Source organism: Podarcis erhardii (genome assembly GCF_964252035.2).
Source record: "Podarcis erhardii genome assembly, chromosome: 1".
In the NCBI taxonomy this organism is placed as follows: Eukaryota; Metazoa; Chordata; class Lepidosauria; order Squamata; family Lacertidae; genus Podarcis; species Podarcis erhardii.
In genome coordinates, this window is record NC_138497.1 from 123,552,895 (window position 1) to 123,571,497 (window position 18,603).

An 18,603-nucleotide genomic window follows, 5' to 3' on the forward strand; every position below is an offset into this window, starting at 1 on the left:
GTCCACATTCCTCCAAAAGAACCTGCGCAGTGGCAATCAAGAGTGTAGTCTTATTTGTTTCCTTTAAAGCAGGGTGGATAAAAAAATAAATAAATCAGATTTTTAAAATTTAAGTTAGATTTTTAAAATAAAATGCCTTTGGAGGAAAAATATTTCTGAAGATAGTTTTCTATTTAAGTTACATTACAGTCCAAAGGCTATTCATCAGGAAATAAGGATTTGTTTTAAGTTTTTCGTGTGTGCTAAAACTCAGTCTAAGGTGTTTTTTTAAAAAAACAAACAAACCAACAACATGGTTAACCACATCAGTTAACAAACATGGATACATATGCTATAATGTTATTGTTTTAGTTAAATAAATTGTTTAAATTGTTATAAGGAAATGATTATTTTTCTACTTCCAATAAAGTACAGCAGAAAAGTTGTCCAAATATAAAGTTAACTTATTAAACCTCAGAATAATTTCATAATTATCTGTCTATGCATTTCTAATAGTATAACCAAATCAGTAATTTTTGATATAACTGTAAAAACCACTCTGAAAATTTATTATTCCAAAAATGGAACCTTCATCTGGTTGTAAATGTTAAGATTATAACAGCAAGAATAAGCCTTTTTTTAAAAAAAAATCAAGTCTTACTGAGTAGTGATTTAAATTAATTTGATTTACATGAAATTCACCCTGTTTTAAAGTTAGGTCAACTGACATCATGGTGACATTAGGACAGTGTTTCTCAATCTTGGGCCTCCAGCTCTATTGCCAGACTAAAACTCCCATCATCCCTGACCTCTGGTCCTGCTAGCTGGGGATGGTGGGAGTCGTAGTCCAACCACAGCTGGGGACTAGGGCTGGGCGAAAACTGTTTTGAAGCCCATATCCATGATACTGCTTTCATGATTTTTGACCTGGCAATATATTGTGAATCATGATGTGTGCAAAAATCACAATCTGGGAAAAATCATGAAGCAAGCTCATGCCTCTACAAAGCTCCATCCTTATTTCAGACATCAAGATGTTTAAAGGTAAAGGTACCCCTGACCGTTATGTCCAGTCGCGGACGACTCTGGGGTTGCACGCTCATCTCAATCTATAGGCCGAGGGAGCCGGCGTTTGTCCGCAGACAGCTTCCGGGTCATGTGGTCAGCATGACTAAGCCACTTCTGGCGAACTAGAGCATACAGAAACGCCATTTACCTTCCCGCCAGAGCGGTACCTATTTATCTACTTGTTGTGTTTTCCAACTGCTAGGTTGGCAGGAGCTAGGACAGAGCAACGGGAGCTCACTCCGTCGCGGGGATTCAAACCTTCTGATCAGCAAGGCCTAGGCTCTGTGGTTTAGATCACAGCACCACCCACGTCCCTTATTAAGATGTTTAGTTGGTGATATACATCATATGTTGAAAAACCGTTATCACCCAGTCCTACTGGGGACCCAGGTTTGAGAAATACTGCACTCACTGTTTTGACAGGTAGGCAGCACAGCCCACCTGTGTCTAAGCGGCCCATGAGAGACGGGAAGGAACTAAGGATCCTGGTCCTGCTATAGCATGGCCAAGATATGCAAGACTTCTGTTGAAATACAAAGCAGTAAATCTAAGCAAGTGGAACTTAAGGAGCCCGGCAGGCAGATTTCCACTAATTGTACAAGCACTCTGAAGAGAAGATCCAGTAAAGCCATTCAGTTATAGTGCCAGAAACTCGTCTGCTTCAACCAGAGATGCTACCCCCGTCACACACATCAACAAGTCCTCAGCAAAGCCTGAAAACATGAAGTGCCTGCCTCATCTGAATTGCTTTAAGTATTAGCAAGAATTCCCCTTGTTGAGATCTTACCCTTGACTCAAGTATGATCCTAATCCTTTCTGCTAGCTCATGATCGCTTTCATGTGACTATCACATACGGCCGAACTTAAGACCACACTTGGAAATGTAGTCATGCATCCCTAATTTCACACTGTACCTTTTCTTCGGGGGACATCGTGCTTGTTACGCAAGTCCCGGTTACCACTTGATCCACCAAATTCACCTCTCGTTCAGCACCATTTCTGAGAACCAGTACCAGACATTTCAACAATCCCATTGTCTATAAAGCAATACACCGTTTTCCAGTTCTCAGTTGCTGGGGGGGGGGGAGTGATGCTACGTTCTAAGTATACAGGAGCAAGATGCAAGCAAACTTTCTGATTCTGCTTGATTTGTTCCTAGTTAAGTGAGTGGGCAAAAAACCAACTGCACGAATTCAGAAGTGCCCATCTTAAGGCAGGTTCGGAGAGCATTGGTCTCTCCAGATGTTACTGACCTACAATTTCCTTCAACCCCAGCAAAGGTTGTAGTTCAGTTCAAGCTGTCATTCGGCAACATCTGGAGGGCCAAATGTCCCCACACCTGTCTTACAGAAGTAACATCTGGATTTCCCTGCTCAAACACACACTCCTCTCCTATTCCTATATAGTGCAAACCTGCTTCTTATACTCTCCTCAGTTTTCTTTCTTTCTTTTTTAAAGCTTGCAATGAGGGAATATTCACACATTACATTTTTGTTTGCTGTACGCCTTAGGTTTTTGTTTTAAGCCATGCCATCTGGAACTTTTAAGGCACTTGGAAACAGCAAGGCCAAAGGGCAGCCACTCTCTGAAGACTGGAGAAGGGACCCACATAAGAATATTAGGGGGGCAGACAGGGGGAGCCTGGTTTTGGTTTTGCTTTTTTTTTTTTTTTTTTTAACAATCTTCAGAGGAGGACCAGACCATATGAAAAATGAACGTAAAATTTTAGCTGGAGTTATTTTGTACTCAGGGTGTGATGGCAGTACCAGTGGGGGTAGGAGACAGAAGAATCTACAGTACACCAAAACCAAACTTATTCAAGAAAGTGACTTACTTAAAATGTTATAGAAAATGGTATTGCTGTCTTCTGCAACTGTTTTCAGTTGCCAGTACAGAATCGGGAAATGGTAGTTACTCCAGAATAATGTACTCAAAATACATTGATTTGGGGTGCTCTTTTTATTTTTGATACCTTCATTTTGGAATGGTTCACTGCTTCCATTTTTCAAAAGGCTATGAAAGACACCTGAAATAACCCAAGGGAATCAAAATAGCAGCAAAAAGAAGTGGGAAACCACCACATTGTGCTTTTTGAATTTTTTGTGCTGGCAATATACACAAATCATTTTCAGCTTTTTTAATCTTGTAAAAAAGGGGGGGAGCGCATAAACATTCTGTTGCTGTGTCCATAACCTAGGTTTAAGGGGCCATAGCCAAATAGCTTTTATATCTCAGTTTCTAACACTGGTTAGCAGTGATCGTGACTTGGCCTAAGAACGCTACGACTGCCTTCTGCGTTTTCTAGCATCCAGAATCAATGCTCACAGGAAGAGGTATGGCTTGATCACATTCAACACCAAAGCCTTAAAAGTTGGTTTCACCTGTAACCATAAACTTATCGATAGCAGAAGAAATAAAACACCATGTAATAAACATTTAAAACAGGGCACACCGGACCTGCAAGGGAGTACAATTGGCAAACATCTGGCAACCTCCCCCCACCCCCAGCTACTTTTATCTCACAGCAGAAAACTTCCAGGCATCCTCATCTTTTCCCTTGCAGATAAAAGGACCTCGGTGGTGAATATTCTTAGTGGGAAAATGGTGGGGGCGGGGGGGGGATAAAGTAAGATGCTCCCCTCCCCTCTCTTCAATTTACAGCCTCCAGGAACTCAGTTCTATAAAAGCAAAGCCATCCCTAAAAAGAACCACAGAACTCAATGCAGCATGTATAGTTTCATCCCTAGAAAAGTGGAAGACATCATGCAGCCAATCAAATTTGGTTTTGTGCTAACATCAGAAGTCTACCAAAACTATTCAGAATTAGACCACAGTCCATAAACTTCATTTGCCCTCAGTGAAATTGTTATGCAACCAAATCAACATTTCTGGCAAACTAAAGGATGGTTTGGCGCAGCATAAAAGCAGCAGCCTATCAGGGTGGAAGTGCAATGAACTGTTTGCACATTGGCTATCATTTGACAGATGCTTCCTCTCAGTTACTGCCCTGTGTATTTTAGAAACAGGTCTTTTCTGTGCATCAGACCAGGGATGCTTTGCTGACTTCAGGTTGCAAGTTATATAAACTGTGTCTGCTAAGTAAGGTTTTGTCAGGTAATAAAGATGAATTATGGAGACGCTGCAGGTTTTCATGGAGAGTTAACGGAAACTTGCCAGGAGTGAGTAATATTGTAAACATTCTGAACAACCAGTTCTAACACAACATATGGCTTTTATGGAATAATGATTCTTAAACTGACTCTCATGAATGCAAGCCAGACACAACATGAGTCTGCAATTCTTTCCGCTGATCTATGCTGAAGGGAGAAGGGTCCTTGTGCAGAACAATGTTTTTTTGGGATGTTATCATGCTAAGAATATATACAATATAATGCTCTTGATGTGCATGCATATGTGCGTTTGGTTGAAGTAACATTCAAGTTCATCAGTTTTCTTTTTAACAAACATTTGGGCGATACTGCCTCTGAACTGGCAAACCATGGTTACTAGGATAGGAACAAACTAGGATCTGAAAGTGCACTATGAACTTGGTTTGAAATCCTGATTTGTTTCAAACCTGTTGTATTAGGAAACCATGGTTAATTAATCAAAAAAAGTCTTTCATTACTGTGCAACAAGAAAGTCCTGATTAATAAGCGGAGATAAGTTACGTCCAAATGAGGCCAAATCCATGAACTCAAGGTCAAGCAGTGAAATTTATTGGTAGTATGGTTGTGACAGACAGAAGGAAGTACTTCTGCACTCAATGAGTAACTTGCTGAATTCACTGGCAGAAAATAGATGTGGTGGACAGTAGTTTAAATAGCTTTTAAAGAAGGACAGAAGTTAAGAAGATTAAGAATAGCCCTGCTGAATCATTTAGTCCAGTATTCCATTCTCACGGTGGCTAACCAGATGCCTATGGCAAGTTCATAAGCAGGACATGAGTGCAATAGTTCTGTTATGGAAGATAGAGCTATGAATTAAGCATGCATTAACAGTGGAACCTCCATGTTCACAGGCTCTGTACCTCAGATGCTGGAGACATCAAAAGAATCATCCCCACCAGGCAATGCTTGTAAGCATCCCAAGGGCTTCTTTTGCTGCTGCGCTACCCTGTAGACCACCTGATTTGCCTGGCAGCAATTTTTGTTTTATTTTATTTATTTTGCCGTGGGGCTGCCTGACCTGGTAACATGGCAGCAAAAAAAATAAAAAATAAGGCGCCTGGATATTTTGTCTAGGCACCCACAACCTAGGTCCCAGGAGCCATACGGCTCCTAGCACTCCTATCCCAGTTTCTAACACTGCCCAATGGTATCTTGCTGGCCATTATTGCCAACAGGGTGACAGACTAGATCATGGGTAGGCATACTAAGGCCCAGGGGCTGGATCTAGCCCAATCGCCTTCTAAATACGGCCTGCGGATAGTCTGAGAATCAGCGTGTTTTTACATGAGTAGAATGTGTCCTTTTATTTAAAATGCATCTCTGGGTTATTTGTGGGGCCTGCCTGGTGTTTTTACATGAGTAGAAAGTGTGCTTTTATTTAAAATGCATCTCTGGGTTATTTGACGGGCATAGGAATTCGCCCGTCCCCCCCATATAGTCCTGGCCCCACAAGGTCTGAGGGACAGTGGACCGGCCCCCTGCTGAAAGACCTTTAGTCTTTTGCAGAGAACATATATTATGGGAGTACAGAGGATTGAGTGACAACTACATTATATCCTCCATGCAGAAAGAACATGAAGTGTGATTACAGTGACTCTGCAAACCTGTTTCACCCAAATTACCGTATTTTTTGCACCATGACACTCACTTTTTTCCTCCTAAAAAGTAAGGGGAAATGTCTGTGCGTGTTATGGAGTGAATGCCTGCGGGTGGCGGGGTGGGGTGGGGTGGGGAATCTGCTGCAGTCGTGAGCAGAGGATCCATGGTTCCCCTTCCTTCCCTCCTCCGTGGTTACAAAGCATGGATCCACATGGATCCTCAGGATTTTTGCATTGGGTTACTCCAAATTCACTGTCAGATCACATGTCTGTGGCCACAGCATGAACCACAAAAATCATATATCCACTATTTCGTTTAGAATATTTTTTTCTTGTTTTTCTCCTCTAAAAACTACGTGTGTGTTATGGTCTGGTGCGTGTTATAGAGTGAAAAATACGGCAAATCGCTCTTACAGCACCACTCTCATTTGAAGGGGTCCAGTCCCTACTTGCTGGCATGATCTGCACATTTAAGAAATCCAAGCCACCAGAGTACCTTCTCTTTATATGTAGCCCCTGCTTCAGAAGAACAGATTGGATGCTGTCTTCCAACTGTGGGTATAAATCACAACCACCAACATTTCTAATATGCCCTGCACTGTTATTTTTACATACTCCCCATCTCAAAGTCCACAGTACTGTATTCCTTTGCCCAGTTCATCTGCATCTGATTCTGCTGTATTAAAGGGGTCCTCCATTCTAATTTCCCTGTAAGAAACAGACCAAGAAACTATTCAGTTAAACAGCCCAGTACTTGATTGTTTAAAGTGGTTTCCAAACTGAAAAAAAGAACAAACCAATATACAGTGGTACCTTCATTTCCGAACGGTTCTGGAAGTTGAACAGACTCCCGGAACGGATTAAATGTGACAACCAAGGTGCCACTGTATTACTAAATGAGCTGCTATCATCAATCATATTAGGGCAGAGAAGAGACTGGATAAAGGTGTCTTCCCAAGACAGATTGGGGTGCATTTGTTCTTCTTTTAAAAACAATGCCTTTTTTGACTCTATCAATGTCTAGACCTGGTTACTGAAGCAACTGCACTTCCTAAAAGTCTCTCAACACACATTTAAGCACATTAAGACTCTTATAAGAAGCAGAGTCAGACCCATGAAAACACCATCACAAAACCAGCTCTGGTACAAGGGGCCAATTTAATAATGATGTTGGCAATGACATTCCAGACATTCCTTCTTGACCTCAAATCAGATTATATCCTTGCTGAACAGAAGCAGCGCTTAGAAGTTTCCTGGTCGGTTCCTTACAGTAAAAGCAGAGATAGGAGAAAAGGGAACTTGGGAAGTAAGTCTCACTGACCTCAGCGGTATTTGCTTGCAAGTAAACATCTGCATGAGATGCGAGCGTAAATGCAACAGCATTCCTCATAACACGAAAGGTTCTGTCCCAATACGCTTTCGCTAAAACAGCAAAGCCTGAACTCGTGCCAACCTCTTTTGTGTTTACAGGTTAAAGAAGTACATGGAAAGCTGAAGCTGCGCTGAAAACAACACAACACAAGCTCTTTGTGAGCTTCTCTTCTTTTACAGGAGGGTCATCAACTCCAAAAGACTTACAGTTGCTGTTCCACAAGAGGAATATAGGTCAGGACCCAAAGAACTGTTGGAGCTAATTCTATAAGCTTAAGAGGACTAGGTTTCCCCGCATCAAATATGTTTGGGGGGGGGGAGATGTTGCATGGCAAAGTGGCTGGAGAATTTCCAAAGACGTTTGTCATTTATCTTCTCAAGATGAGGAAGTCCCATTAATGAGTCAGATCCAATTACTAAAGTTTCTGTTTACACATTCAACATGTTTTATTCATTCATTTATACAGGGAATGTTATGTCATAACCAGCTGGGATAAAATAACCTTTTTTTTTTACTTTGTCTTGCAGGAACTAACTGTTCCTGGGGATCTGATGTGACTATACGACCCTGGTCTTGGTGACTGTATTAGGCAGTATTTTCCATAGAATCATAGAACTGTGGAAGGGACCATGAGGGTAATCTGGTCCAACCCCCTGCAATGCAGGAATCTTTTGTCCAGAGTGGGACTTGAAGCCACAGTCTACTGACTGAACTATCCCTGGAATGATGTTGGATTGCTAATTTTAATAATATGGTGTTCTCTATTCTATTTCATGTGAACTGCCTTGGGTGGAATTTTATTCTTGAAAGGCGGTATAGAAATTCTTTTACTCAAAAGAATAATAATTAACTAAATAATGAACCCAATACAAACTGCCAGCTGAAATGGAAGAACATATTTTAAACTAGTCAACATTTTAAACAGTAAAAAAAACAACAACACTTTAGTTTGGTAAATGCTGCTAATTAGCTGCAAACTTTTAAGATTTAAAAGAAATGATGGTTTGACTGGAATCAAATGATAATGGGTAGAGATTACAGAAGAGCCCATAATAATGAATTCAGAAGATTTGACCAGAGCAAAAATAAAAGATTTGATGTATTTTGGTATTAATATGAGAGTGCTCTGAAGATTTGTAATGCATACAAAAACCTGCATGGATGTTGCAAACTAGAGTGGATAAAAACTGGTGCACTTTTAAAAGCTAAAATTGGAAGTTTTAAAGAGCTGTTCCATTATATGTTGCTTTTTAACAATGGTGTGAATCCTGGTTTTGTATAAACATGTTAAATTCTACACTTCTCTCATAAAACTGAACTCATGAATCTCAATCAAACACACTGGGATGGACACAGATTTGTCTGTTCAGGAGAGGAAGGCCGCTTTGCATGCAGAAATGGCATTTTCTGAAAGTGCAAAAAAAGAAAAGAAAGTAAGGCAGAGGTTTTCAACCTTTTTGGGGTCCACAGCTCCCTTGACCTTTTTTCTGCAGCACCCCTGTGGGTCTCAGCTCAGTTATTCCACCCCTTGCCTACAAAGCTGGAAGCCCCTCACCCCTTTTCAAACACCCTCCCCTTTGTGGAGTATTCCCTCAACCTCCTCTTCTCCCCTCTCCTTGGGAGTCCTCTGGGCAGCCGCAGCTGCTGTCCCTGGTCTCTGAGCTGCCCCTCTGCCCCCAAGAGAGGCGCCAAAGAGACAATGCCCCACAGGGGCCTGGGAAGAACCCCCTGGCCAGCCCCAGAGGCACCATTCGCCTGGGGAGCTTGTAGCCAGGGCTGCTACAACAAACAGCTGTGCAAGCCTTTGGGAGGCAGAGACGTGAGAGGGCATCAGAGGAGGGAGGGAAGGAAAGAGGGACAGAGGCCAGTGTTGCCCGCAGCACCCAGACCATCATTGAAGGCACTCCAGGGTGTCATGGCACACTGGTTGAAAACTGCAAGGCAGTCACGTAAATAAGCTCACAAACCCACTCAATGAAAGCCTAATTCTCCATGCAAACAAAAAACAGTATCTGACCTTCAAGCGCATGAAATTATAGGCAGATACAAAAAGTCTCTAAGAGGATTCAATGGTGTAGTGAAAAAGGCACTTGGGATGCACAACCAGAGATATCGATTGTGTCGCTAGATAGTATAATTCCTGCACTTGGTTGCAAGCCAACTTGCTTTAATTGTCATAGCAACAGACCAGTAGGCACTTTTGCTCAAGAAATGCATGGACTACACTACGGGAAACTTGTTATAAACGTTATTCCCACTATCCCCACCTGCTGATTTAAGGCTGCAATCCTGTACCCACTTACCTGGGAGTAAGCCCCAGTGAACTCAGTGGGACTTAGTAGACATATATAGTATTGTAATCCGTATAATCTTAACTCTATCTACCCTGTCTTAAACTTCTACAAATATATTTAAAAATTGTTGTATTACAGAGGATGGCCTTTTTTATAAGTAGCAGTGTCTCTTGAAACCCAATACATTTTGTAAATCTGCATTCTTGCGTATGGATTTGAAAACTTTATTAGATCAAAGATAAATTATACTTTGTTATGTGTTACTCCATCTCTATGTCTACATTTTAAAACTCCTTTTAAAACTGGTAGTAGTGAGCAGATAAAGTAGTAAAACAGAAATAAACAAAAACAGAAATAAACAGAGCAAATCCTGTTTTCACTTCCCAATTGAATTATTTTAATATAATTTAAAAGGATATTTCTATTAACACATTCTGTATTTACCGCATTCTGATCACATCCATTACCTAATTAGACTATTACAACTTTTAAATAAGAAAAACCACATTTCTGTGTATTAGCATTACATGTACCACAATATTATCCTCTTGACAAAGCAACATGTTTACGTTTGTCCATAAGTAAACTAAATACAGTTTAGTTTTGTTACATTTTGAAATGTTTTACTCACGGTTTTTTGCAAAAAGTTCCAACTCAAATTCTGCACAGAATATGCAGCCGTTTGAATAAATCAATGCACTTATCTATCCTTTTCCCTCAACTCATCCCAGTAAGAGCATTTGTCCACTTTAATTCTTAACAATGCGAACCCCTTCACAAATTCTTCTCAGTATTATTCAAACATATCATGTGCTTGGAGAAGGGTTTTTTGCCTGAAGTCACCACACACAAACCAATGAACTCATGTAACTTCACACTTCTATGATTAAAGAGTCTAATTCATTGAACATGTATTTTATACGATTGGCCAGATTCAACTAAACTGTTGTGCTAGCAGAAGTCAACCATCACCTCAGCATAATGCTGTATTCCACCCAGTAAGTTATGGGCATTAATGTTCCACAATCAGGGTTAGAAACTCTTGATATATAAGCAAATCGCCAAATGGCACCTTACCTAGGTCACCAAAATGGTATGTCTAGGCTAGGGCTGTGTGATAAATTGATGTATCATCCAAAATGGATTTGAAATCCATATTGTGGTATCGGTCTCATTATTTTTGACCTGGTGATATATTGCAAAATGAACCATGGAAAGAGAAAAAGGGAAGTCAGATATCTTAAGGATGCAAAATGAGTATCTTAAATTGTAAAACAGAAACCTTAATACCAATTGTATACAAAAAAGAGAGAATCAAGCCCTCTCCTATCTACACAGTCCAGCCCTAGGTCCCATGTCTCAGTTACACTGAAATCAGTGTTCAAAATTAGCCTGGTGCCAGGTGCATTTTGCACCTAGCTATTGGCCAAGTGAAGATGCCTGAGCACCAGGGATGGGGCCTGACATCTCCACCATCTGGTTGGCTGGCACACAACAGCATTTATTTATTTTTTTGCTGCCTTGATATGGCGCAAGTCAGATTTTACTTAGAGCTGACAATATACACAATTCATTTTCAGCTTTGTAATTTTTTTTAAGTGCCTAAACATTCTGTTAGTGTGTCTGAAACCTAGGTTTAAGAAGCCATATGGCAAATAGCTGTTATATCTCAGTTTCTAACACTGACTGAAATGTAACCAAAATGGCATATATAAGGTTGTGTCCTGTTCCCCTATTCCTGTTCCAAAATTAACGAAGTCAAAGCATCATATCCATTGCAGAATCAAGATTTTTAAAATCCAAAGTTAGGATCAAGTACATTTCCTAGTTAAAAATGCTATATATGGGTGTCCAATATACTCTGATTTATCTTACATGAAAAAAGGAAAGGATAACTTTGGGGCCAAGTTTTTCCTTCATTGATTCAAGCCAACCGCCTTTTAAGATACGTTTAAATTACACATTTCAATTAGAAACTTGCATAGCATCCCACAAATCCTTAAAAGACGTTGGAATGTGTAATTACCTAAAATACTGCTTAACACAGGACAATTATGGTCCTGAATGCCTTAGCTTGCTGTATTCCACCTCTTTGCGCTAAGATCCAAAATACAAAGTTGAATATTTGATGTATGACATAGCAGAAAACGAGATAAAAATTATAAATGTTCACTTACACCCCCATAATTGCATCCAGGGAGGCAATCCTTTATGTTTTATAGCTTGTCTTTCCCTGAAGATAGCGTAAGTGGATATATTTCGCCCCCAAAAGCTGTATGCTTAGAAGTATCGAGATGAGCTTCATGGCTGAGTGCTCATTTCCCCCATCTCCAGAGCTAATACCGCCCAGGATTTCATTGCAAGTTCTGGATATCCTCTGGGATTTTCAGTATGTGAGATTTAATAACTTCATGCAGAATTTGAATTTTCTAGGGAGCCCAAGCTTGTTAATATTTAGCAATTATGGGGAAGATTGCAATTACAGAAATATATGCTGGGCACCTGCTCGTCCTTTCTAATCTCCAATTTTCACCATCCTACTAACATTACTTTATCCTCACCTTCCTTCCTCTTCAAGTCAATAATCTTTCAAAATAATTTTTAAACATTCAATTTTCATAAACAAATTTTTATGTTTAATGCAGCTTGACTAAATATCTGAATATTTAGATGGCTACTGTTTATAAAGATGTGTCTTTAAAACAGCCTACCGCAACCTGGTATCTACCAGATTATGATGGACTACAAATCCCATCATCCCTGACTATTGGTCATGCTGGCAGGGCTGATGGGAGTTGTGATCCAACAACATCTAGGCCAGCGCCGGATCTCAAAACAATGGCCACATGCACATGTAGTGTAGTAGCAGATAACAGCAACATATACAGTGGTGCCCCGCAAGACGAACGCTTCGCAAGACGGAAAACCCGCTAGACGAAAGGGTTTTCCGTTTTGGAGGCACTTCGCAAAACGAATTTCCCTATGGGCTTGCTTCGCAAGACGAAAATGTCTTGCGAGTTCCTGCGGGTTTTTTCCCCCTCCCCCCCTTTTCTAAGCAGCTAAGCCGCTTATCAGCTGATCCGCTAAGCTGATAAACCGCTAAAAGCCGCTAAACCGCTAATACGGCTAATCCGCTAAGCTGTCAATGGGCTTGCTTCGCAAGACAAAAAAACCGCTATATGAAGAGACTCACGGAATGGATTAATTTCGTCTTGCGAGGCACCACTGTACTTGTTTCTATAGGAGCATATTCAATAATAGACAAGGCATCTGTATTTCAGAGACGTCGGCTGCGAGCCCAAGGTATTTTTGCCATAGCCTTTGCCAGCCCTATTCCGAGCAGGGCTTGCTTGTGTGAACTAACAAACTCCTTGGAAAACACACATACACAAAACCTTATAAAAGCATGTCATTGATTTGTACGTGCCACAGGCATCGGCTACTAGGAATCTTGGGACAGCAGAGATTCCCAAGCACTCCTTAAATAGATGTGATCACAACAGTGCTGAAGGGCATCAACAGTCTCTAGGTTTTTAAAAGATGAAAGTATATTTGCATTAGAAGGGCTTGGCTTCTAAGAAAAACCAATGTGAGTTTTCAGGAAATGGGATGATACTCAAATACAGTAGTACCTCGGGTTACATACGCTTCAGGTTACAGACTCCGTTAACCCAGAAATATTACCTCGGGTTAAGAACTTTGCTTCAGGATGAGAACAAAAATTGTGCGGCAGCAGTGCAGCAGGCCCCATTAGCTAAAGTGGTGCTTGAGGTTAAGAACAGTTTCAGGTTAAGAACAGACCTCCGGAACAAATTAAGTTCTTAACCCGAGGTACCACTGTACCATTAAATATGTATTCTAAAGGCTTGTCATTTCAATTTCTTCCAATTCAATTGCACATTTATAGCAACTAAAGCTGAGCCCGCCTCAATTCCATTTAAAAAAAAAATAAAGACAGAAGGTAGCATATCATTTTGCTTTCACGTTTAGTATGGGTACAGACATAATGTAGGAGGAATGTCAGCAGGCATAACAAAGAGACACAACTGTGTTAAAATTAGACTGACATCAGCAACCTAAGGCTGAAATCCTATGCACTCAGCTGGGAGTTAAGTCCCACTGAACTCAGTGGGTATTCCCTTACAGGTAGACATTAAAGAACTGCAGTAAGCCAGATTGGTGGGGCAAAACAACTTATTAACTAATTTAATTATTCACGTCATAAACTCTTGCTTAGCTTAAGATGCATTACGACTGATTGAAACATGCATGCACATCACTACAATTCAAGCTGAACATGTGTACTCCTGCCACTGAATAGCACTGTGCTTAAGGCAAGCAGATGTTAAAGAACAATGGCTATTTCATACAAGCGAGTCATTGCTCCACATCACAAGGCCTATTATCCATCATACATACATGAATTTCATCTAGATGTCTGATCATTTCCAAATCGACATCATGTTTCTGTCCTCACACACTAGCTGCATTAGAGCAGTGTTTCCCAACCTTGGGCCTCCAGCTGTTTTTGAATTACAATTCCCATCATCCCTGACCACTGGTCTTGCTAGCTAGGGATGATGGGAGTTGTAGGCCAAAAACAGCTGGAGGCCCAAGGTTGGGAAACACTGCATTAGAGTACCTGTGGTAAATCATAATGAATAGGTTTTCAATGCCTGATCATTCCTGCTTCCTTCCTGTTAGCACTGGAGAAAAACCAACCATGATCCCCAACTTACGGTAAGTGTTATGCTTGAACCAGAGCGAATTATAATTTGTTTCACTCAAAACAAGCCATGATCTGTAGTTAAGTTCTTTTGGCTTAACTCATTGTGGCTTTTTTTTTTAAGTGGTGGTAGTGAAATAAACCACAATTCCTGATGCTAAGCCAAGAAAAGTTGTCCCCACCCCCCAGCGCTAGTGGGAGGAATGAAACAAGTGGGGGCGCAGAGAGTGTATGTCCATATCTTGCTTTTTCTTTTTGCTAGCTTTTTTTATTATAAATAAATTTGGAAACAAGATACATAAGATAAAATGGGATCAAGTCATCCCTGGGCTCCTTTGGAAAAAGGGCAGGATGAAAACCTAATAAATAAAACAATAATCCCCATCAGCTCCGTTTTCTTTTTGTTAATGATTCATTACAATGTTAAAACAAACAGAAGGTGAAATCCAAGTTGTACTCAGAAGTCCATCGATTTAAATGGGTCTACTTGGAGTATGGTCTAGTTGAATATCAAATAGAAACTTTGTCCTTCCAAACATGTTTATAAAAGTTGTTATTGCAGTCGTTAAGAGTCGTCAACAGGCTCATTGCAGCTATCTGCCAATCACCCATTCCCACCACCCTTCTGAGTAATACCCCTCCCCACCTTCTCACTATATAGAAAGGTCCGGTGACTTCTGTTTCAGTGTATCTGAAGAAGTGTGCATGCACACGAAAGCTCATACCTAGAACTAACTCAGTTGGTCTTTAAGGTGCTACTGGAAGGAATTTTTTTATTTTGTTATTTTATGCATCATGGTTTAATTTCAAAAAATCATCAGAGCTCCAAAGGGCTTTGGGTCAAATGCTCTGAAATAGCTCGTTAACTTTTCAAAGCTGAATGAAGTTGCACTGTATTAGCAGACCAATACTTTTCCATTTATTTTGTGCTCCAGACGTAGGGATGGGGGGTCAGGAATCTGAAATCAGAACTGTACAAAAGCTTTGGGGGGTTTTTTTGGTAGAATCAACCATTGCGTGTGCACGCGCACACCCGCACCTTCCTAGTCTATTTTTGCAACTGCAGAATCAGAGCACTTTTTCATCTGTCCAGCTGTATGAATTGGCTTTGCACCTCGGAGTGCAGTATTTTCAAATTTTCATGTAGAAGCAGCTTGACTTTGACAGATTTTTTTCCTTACATATTTAAATTTGCTTTAATACACTGTCTATGCACACTGTAATTACATTCCCGCTTTCAGGCAAAATTGGGGAAATCAAGTTAATTTTCTGTTCAATACATGTTGTGGGAAGACTAAGTTGCAATATTCCAATCTTTATGGAATCATACTCCGTAGAAATCAACAAGCAGTTCCAAATAACTGACTTAAGACATAACTGTAACGTAGGCTCCAGTGACACAGACATTTACTTATGTACAGTGGCTGGAATCTGAGTTCTATGCATATGCCCAACAGCTTTCATGCATGTACCACGTTCTCCAAATTTCTCATTATAATTGCAGGTCCTTGTGTTTGATTTTAAAGTGTTTTAGGACGTCCTTTGATTTTATGAGGATTGCAAGTGCTGTGGAAGACGGGGCCTAGGTTCTCCAGAATGCAGATATAACCTAGACCCATAGTATTTGGATCTCAGAGCCAGTGTGGTGTAGTGGTTAAGAGCAGTAGTCTCCTAATCTGGGGAACCGGGTTCGCGTCTCCGCTCCTCCACATGCAGCTGCTGGGTGACCTTGGGCCAGTCACACTTCTTTGAAGTCTCTCGGCCCCACTCACCTCACAGAGTGTTTGTTGTGGGGGAGGAAGGGAAAGGAGAATGTTAGCCGCTTTGAGACTCCTTAAAGGGAGTGAAAGGCGGGATATCAAATCCAAACTCTTCTTCTTCTTCTCAGGCCCACCCCTTTTTACACCGTATGACTGCTTTGTTGCCATAATAAGAGCACCATTATTTTTTATGAACATCATCAATGTACATGGTGCTTTACAGCTCCATAAACAAAGAGGTCCTGTGCCATCTAGGCAGAGGTTTCTGCATTATAAATGAAGCCTTGCTGGTTATCTAAATCAGTAGCCACGAAACTTGCTATTAGGAACATTACAAATAAGAAATTGTTAATTTCACCCACCTTGGTTTTAGGATTAACAAATCTGAAACACAGAATGGTATGGATCCTTAGAACTGTGGTTAGCATTTTACATGAAGCATTTCCCCATCTTTAATATACTTTTCCAATATATGCAGACACTGGGTAGCTTCCAGGAGAACAGTTTATTGAGCACTCATCCTGACTGCTTTTGTACAAAGTTTGCAGAGAAATTAGACACCAGCTATTTGATGTTGTTGTTTAGTCGTCTCCGACTCCTCGTGACCCCATGGAGCAGAGCACGCCAGGCACTCCTGTCTTCACCAGCTATTTACTGAGCACTTATTCTGACTTTTTTTGCAGGGAGGTTACATGACATTGTGTCAAATGTTATTCCCCACTTCCAGCACACTTCCCCATCACTTTCCTTATCAGAACAAGTCCACTTTTTAAGTACTAGGTTTGTTGCTCAAGAGCTCCAAATTCAACTTTTATTGTACAAGCAGAACCTGCTGGTATGGGACTGAATCCCAGCTGAAAATAGTAAGCCTGTAAGTGCCTCAGATAGCTGTTCTATAACCTGGCTGGCGATTCAATACTTACCTTCTCACCTAGTAAGAGTAATAATGGTCTGGGGGGCCACTAGGGGGCGCATCAGAAGATGGCTGACAATAACATCTCTCCGACCCACACGAGGTAATTTGGAGGCTATGATGGGAGTACTTAGCCTCCCTACCCCCCCCCCCCCGATGGTGGTGGGGGGACTGCCTTGCCTGCTGTGCCCTATACCACCCCCAAATTTGTGGGGATGGGGGCACTAGGCACAAAGCCCTCCTGTGGGATTCCAGTGCTCCTGGACGCTATCCCTGATCCATGCCACTAGCTGCAAGAACTTCAAAAGAAACAATTTGGATGAAGGAATGCACATATTTCGAGGAAGGAGGGGGAGTAAAGACTGCTAACAGAAGAGATCTCTGATAAAATAAGATGAGTCGGAGGAACAAGAGAAATCATGAGAAGATACGCCAAGACTCGGTATGGCAAATGACTGATGGGGGAGGGGGAAAAAAACTTTCCTTTCTTTCCTTATGTGATTAAACAAGAATCCCCTCCCCTCACGAGTCAGAAATGTCATTTTAAGGACTTAAGCTGTGGATTTAAGGCTGTATGGAGATAAACTTTCGAGCCAAAGCATGTTTTAAGAACAGTGTGGAATGTATAAGAGCTTTGGAATGACGCAGTTAAAAATGCCGTCGCCATATTGGGAAGTTCTGTCGGAGGACTTAAGTCTGAGAGGAGAAATAGAGCTGTTTTTATATTGTGGGTGAAACTCCTCAGTGGGACTTAAGAGCGACAGTTTTGCGAGATTAATGATGGAAAGAGTGATGTTATCTATGAAGGCAATGATATATGGAAACCATCTCGATTTGAGGATTGGAAGAACGGAAAAATTCACACAGGATTATTATTGGTGTTTATCGGCTTAAGGAGACTATCAGAAGAGATCATAAAGAAAAAAGAGAAAATATATGAACAAGATGTGATGTGGAAACAGCAAGGTAAGACTGGATAGAATTATGAACTCTGTTTGGACTGATTTGGACATTAACGCAGTAGCAAGAAGATGATCAGAATCCCCCTTCGGATCTTGAAATATGGGTCCCCCCAACAAAATTTAAAATTCGGCTTTGTAATTCGGAATTTATGTGATGTGATTTAATTTGATTTGATTGGCCGGTTAATAAAAATTATTTTTTAAAAAAAGAGTAATAATGGTCTGTGGTTCAGTACCAAAGTAGCAAGCAACCTGAACCTAAGCTTTCCCTACATCTCAGGAGTGAGGCCATTTGGCCCATGAGGCCATTTCCCAAAACCATGACCACCTGTCCACACCTGATATCTTATGTGACTGTTAGGTATAAAGGGCAGGTAGGGATGTGGCCATCAGTGCATAATTGGGAGCCTCAAAATATATTCACCAGCTGAGCCCTGGGTACAGGAGGCAGTCAAGTGATTGGCAGTTAAGAGTGAGTTTCCCAGGAGGAACACTGTAGCACAGCTTATCCCAGCAGAAAGCAGAGCTTCAAAGCAACACTTTTCAGCAGACTGGTGGTAACTTCAAGCCCAGGAAAAATTGGCCACCTGATGACATAGCAATCAGCAGGATGACACACCCCATCCACCATTCAAAATGGCCCACTGTGGCTGGTAGGTAGCGGGCTCTAGGAACTGGTTCACTGGTTCAGTTCCATACCCGTACTATAACTTATGCAAGAAGAACCTGAACTATGTGTGCATTTCTCTAGATCATTTTTC

General features: G+C 41.0%; 1 protein-coding gene across 5 annotated transcripts in view; it reads right to left on the minus strand.

Moving 5' to 3' along the window:
* The window catches only part of SLC39A10 (solute carrier family 39 member 10), a 57,868-nt gene that overhangs the window by 30,378 nt on the left and 8,887 nt on the right, over positions 1–18,603 (minus strand). For 2 of the 5 annotated variants that reach the window (XM_081869940.1, XM_081869939.1), the window contains exon 1: positions 13,901–13,961. The exons of 2 other annotated variants lie outside the window; for them this stretch is intronic. In XM_081869940.1, coding sequence (XP_081726066.1) covers positions 13,901–13,927 — 27 coding nt within the window. In that variant the 5' untranslated portion in view covers positions 13,928–13,961. Of the gene's footprint in view, positions 1–10,112; positions 10,633–13,900; positions 13,962–18,603 lie in introns of those variants that run through there. One more of the 5 variants, XM_081869943.1, reaches the window with a different exon arrangement.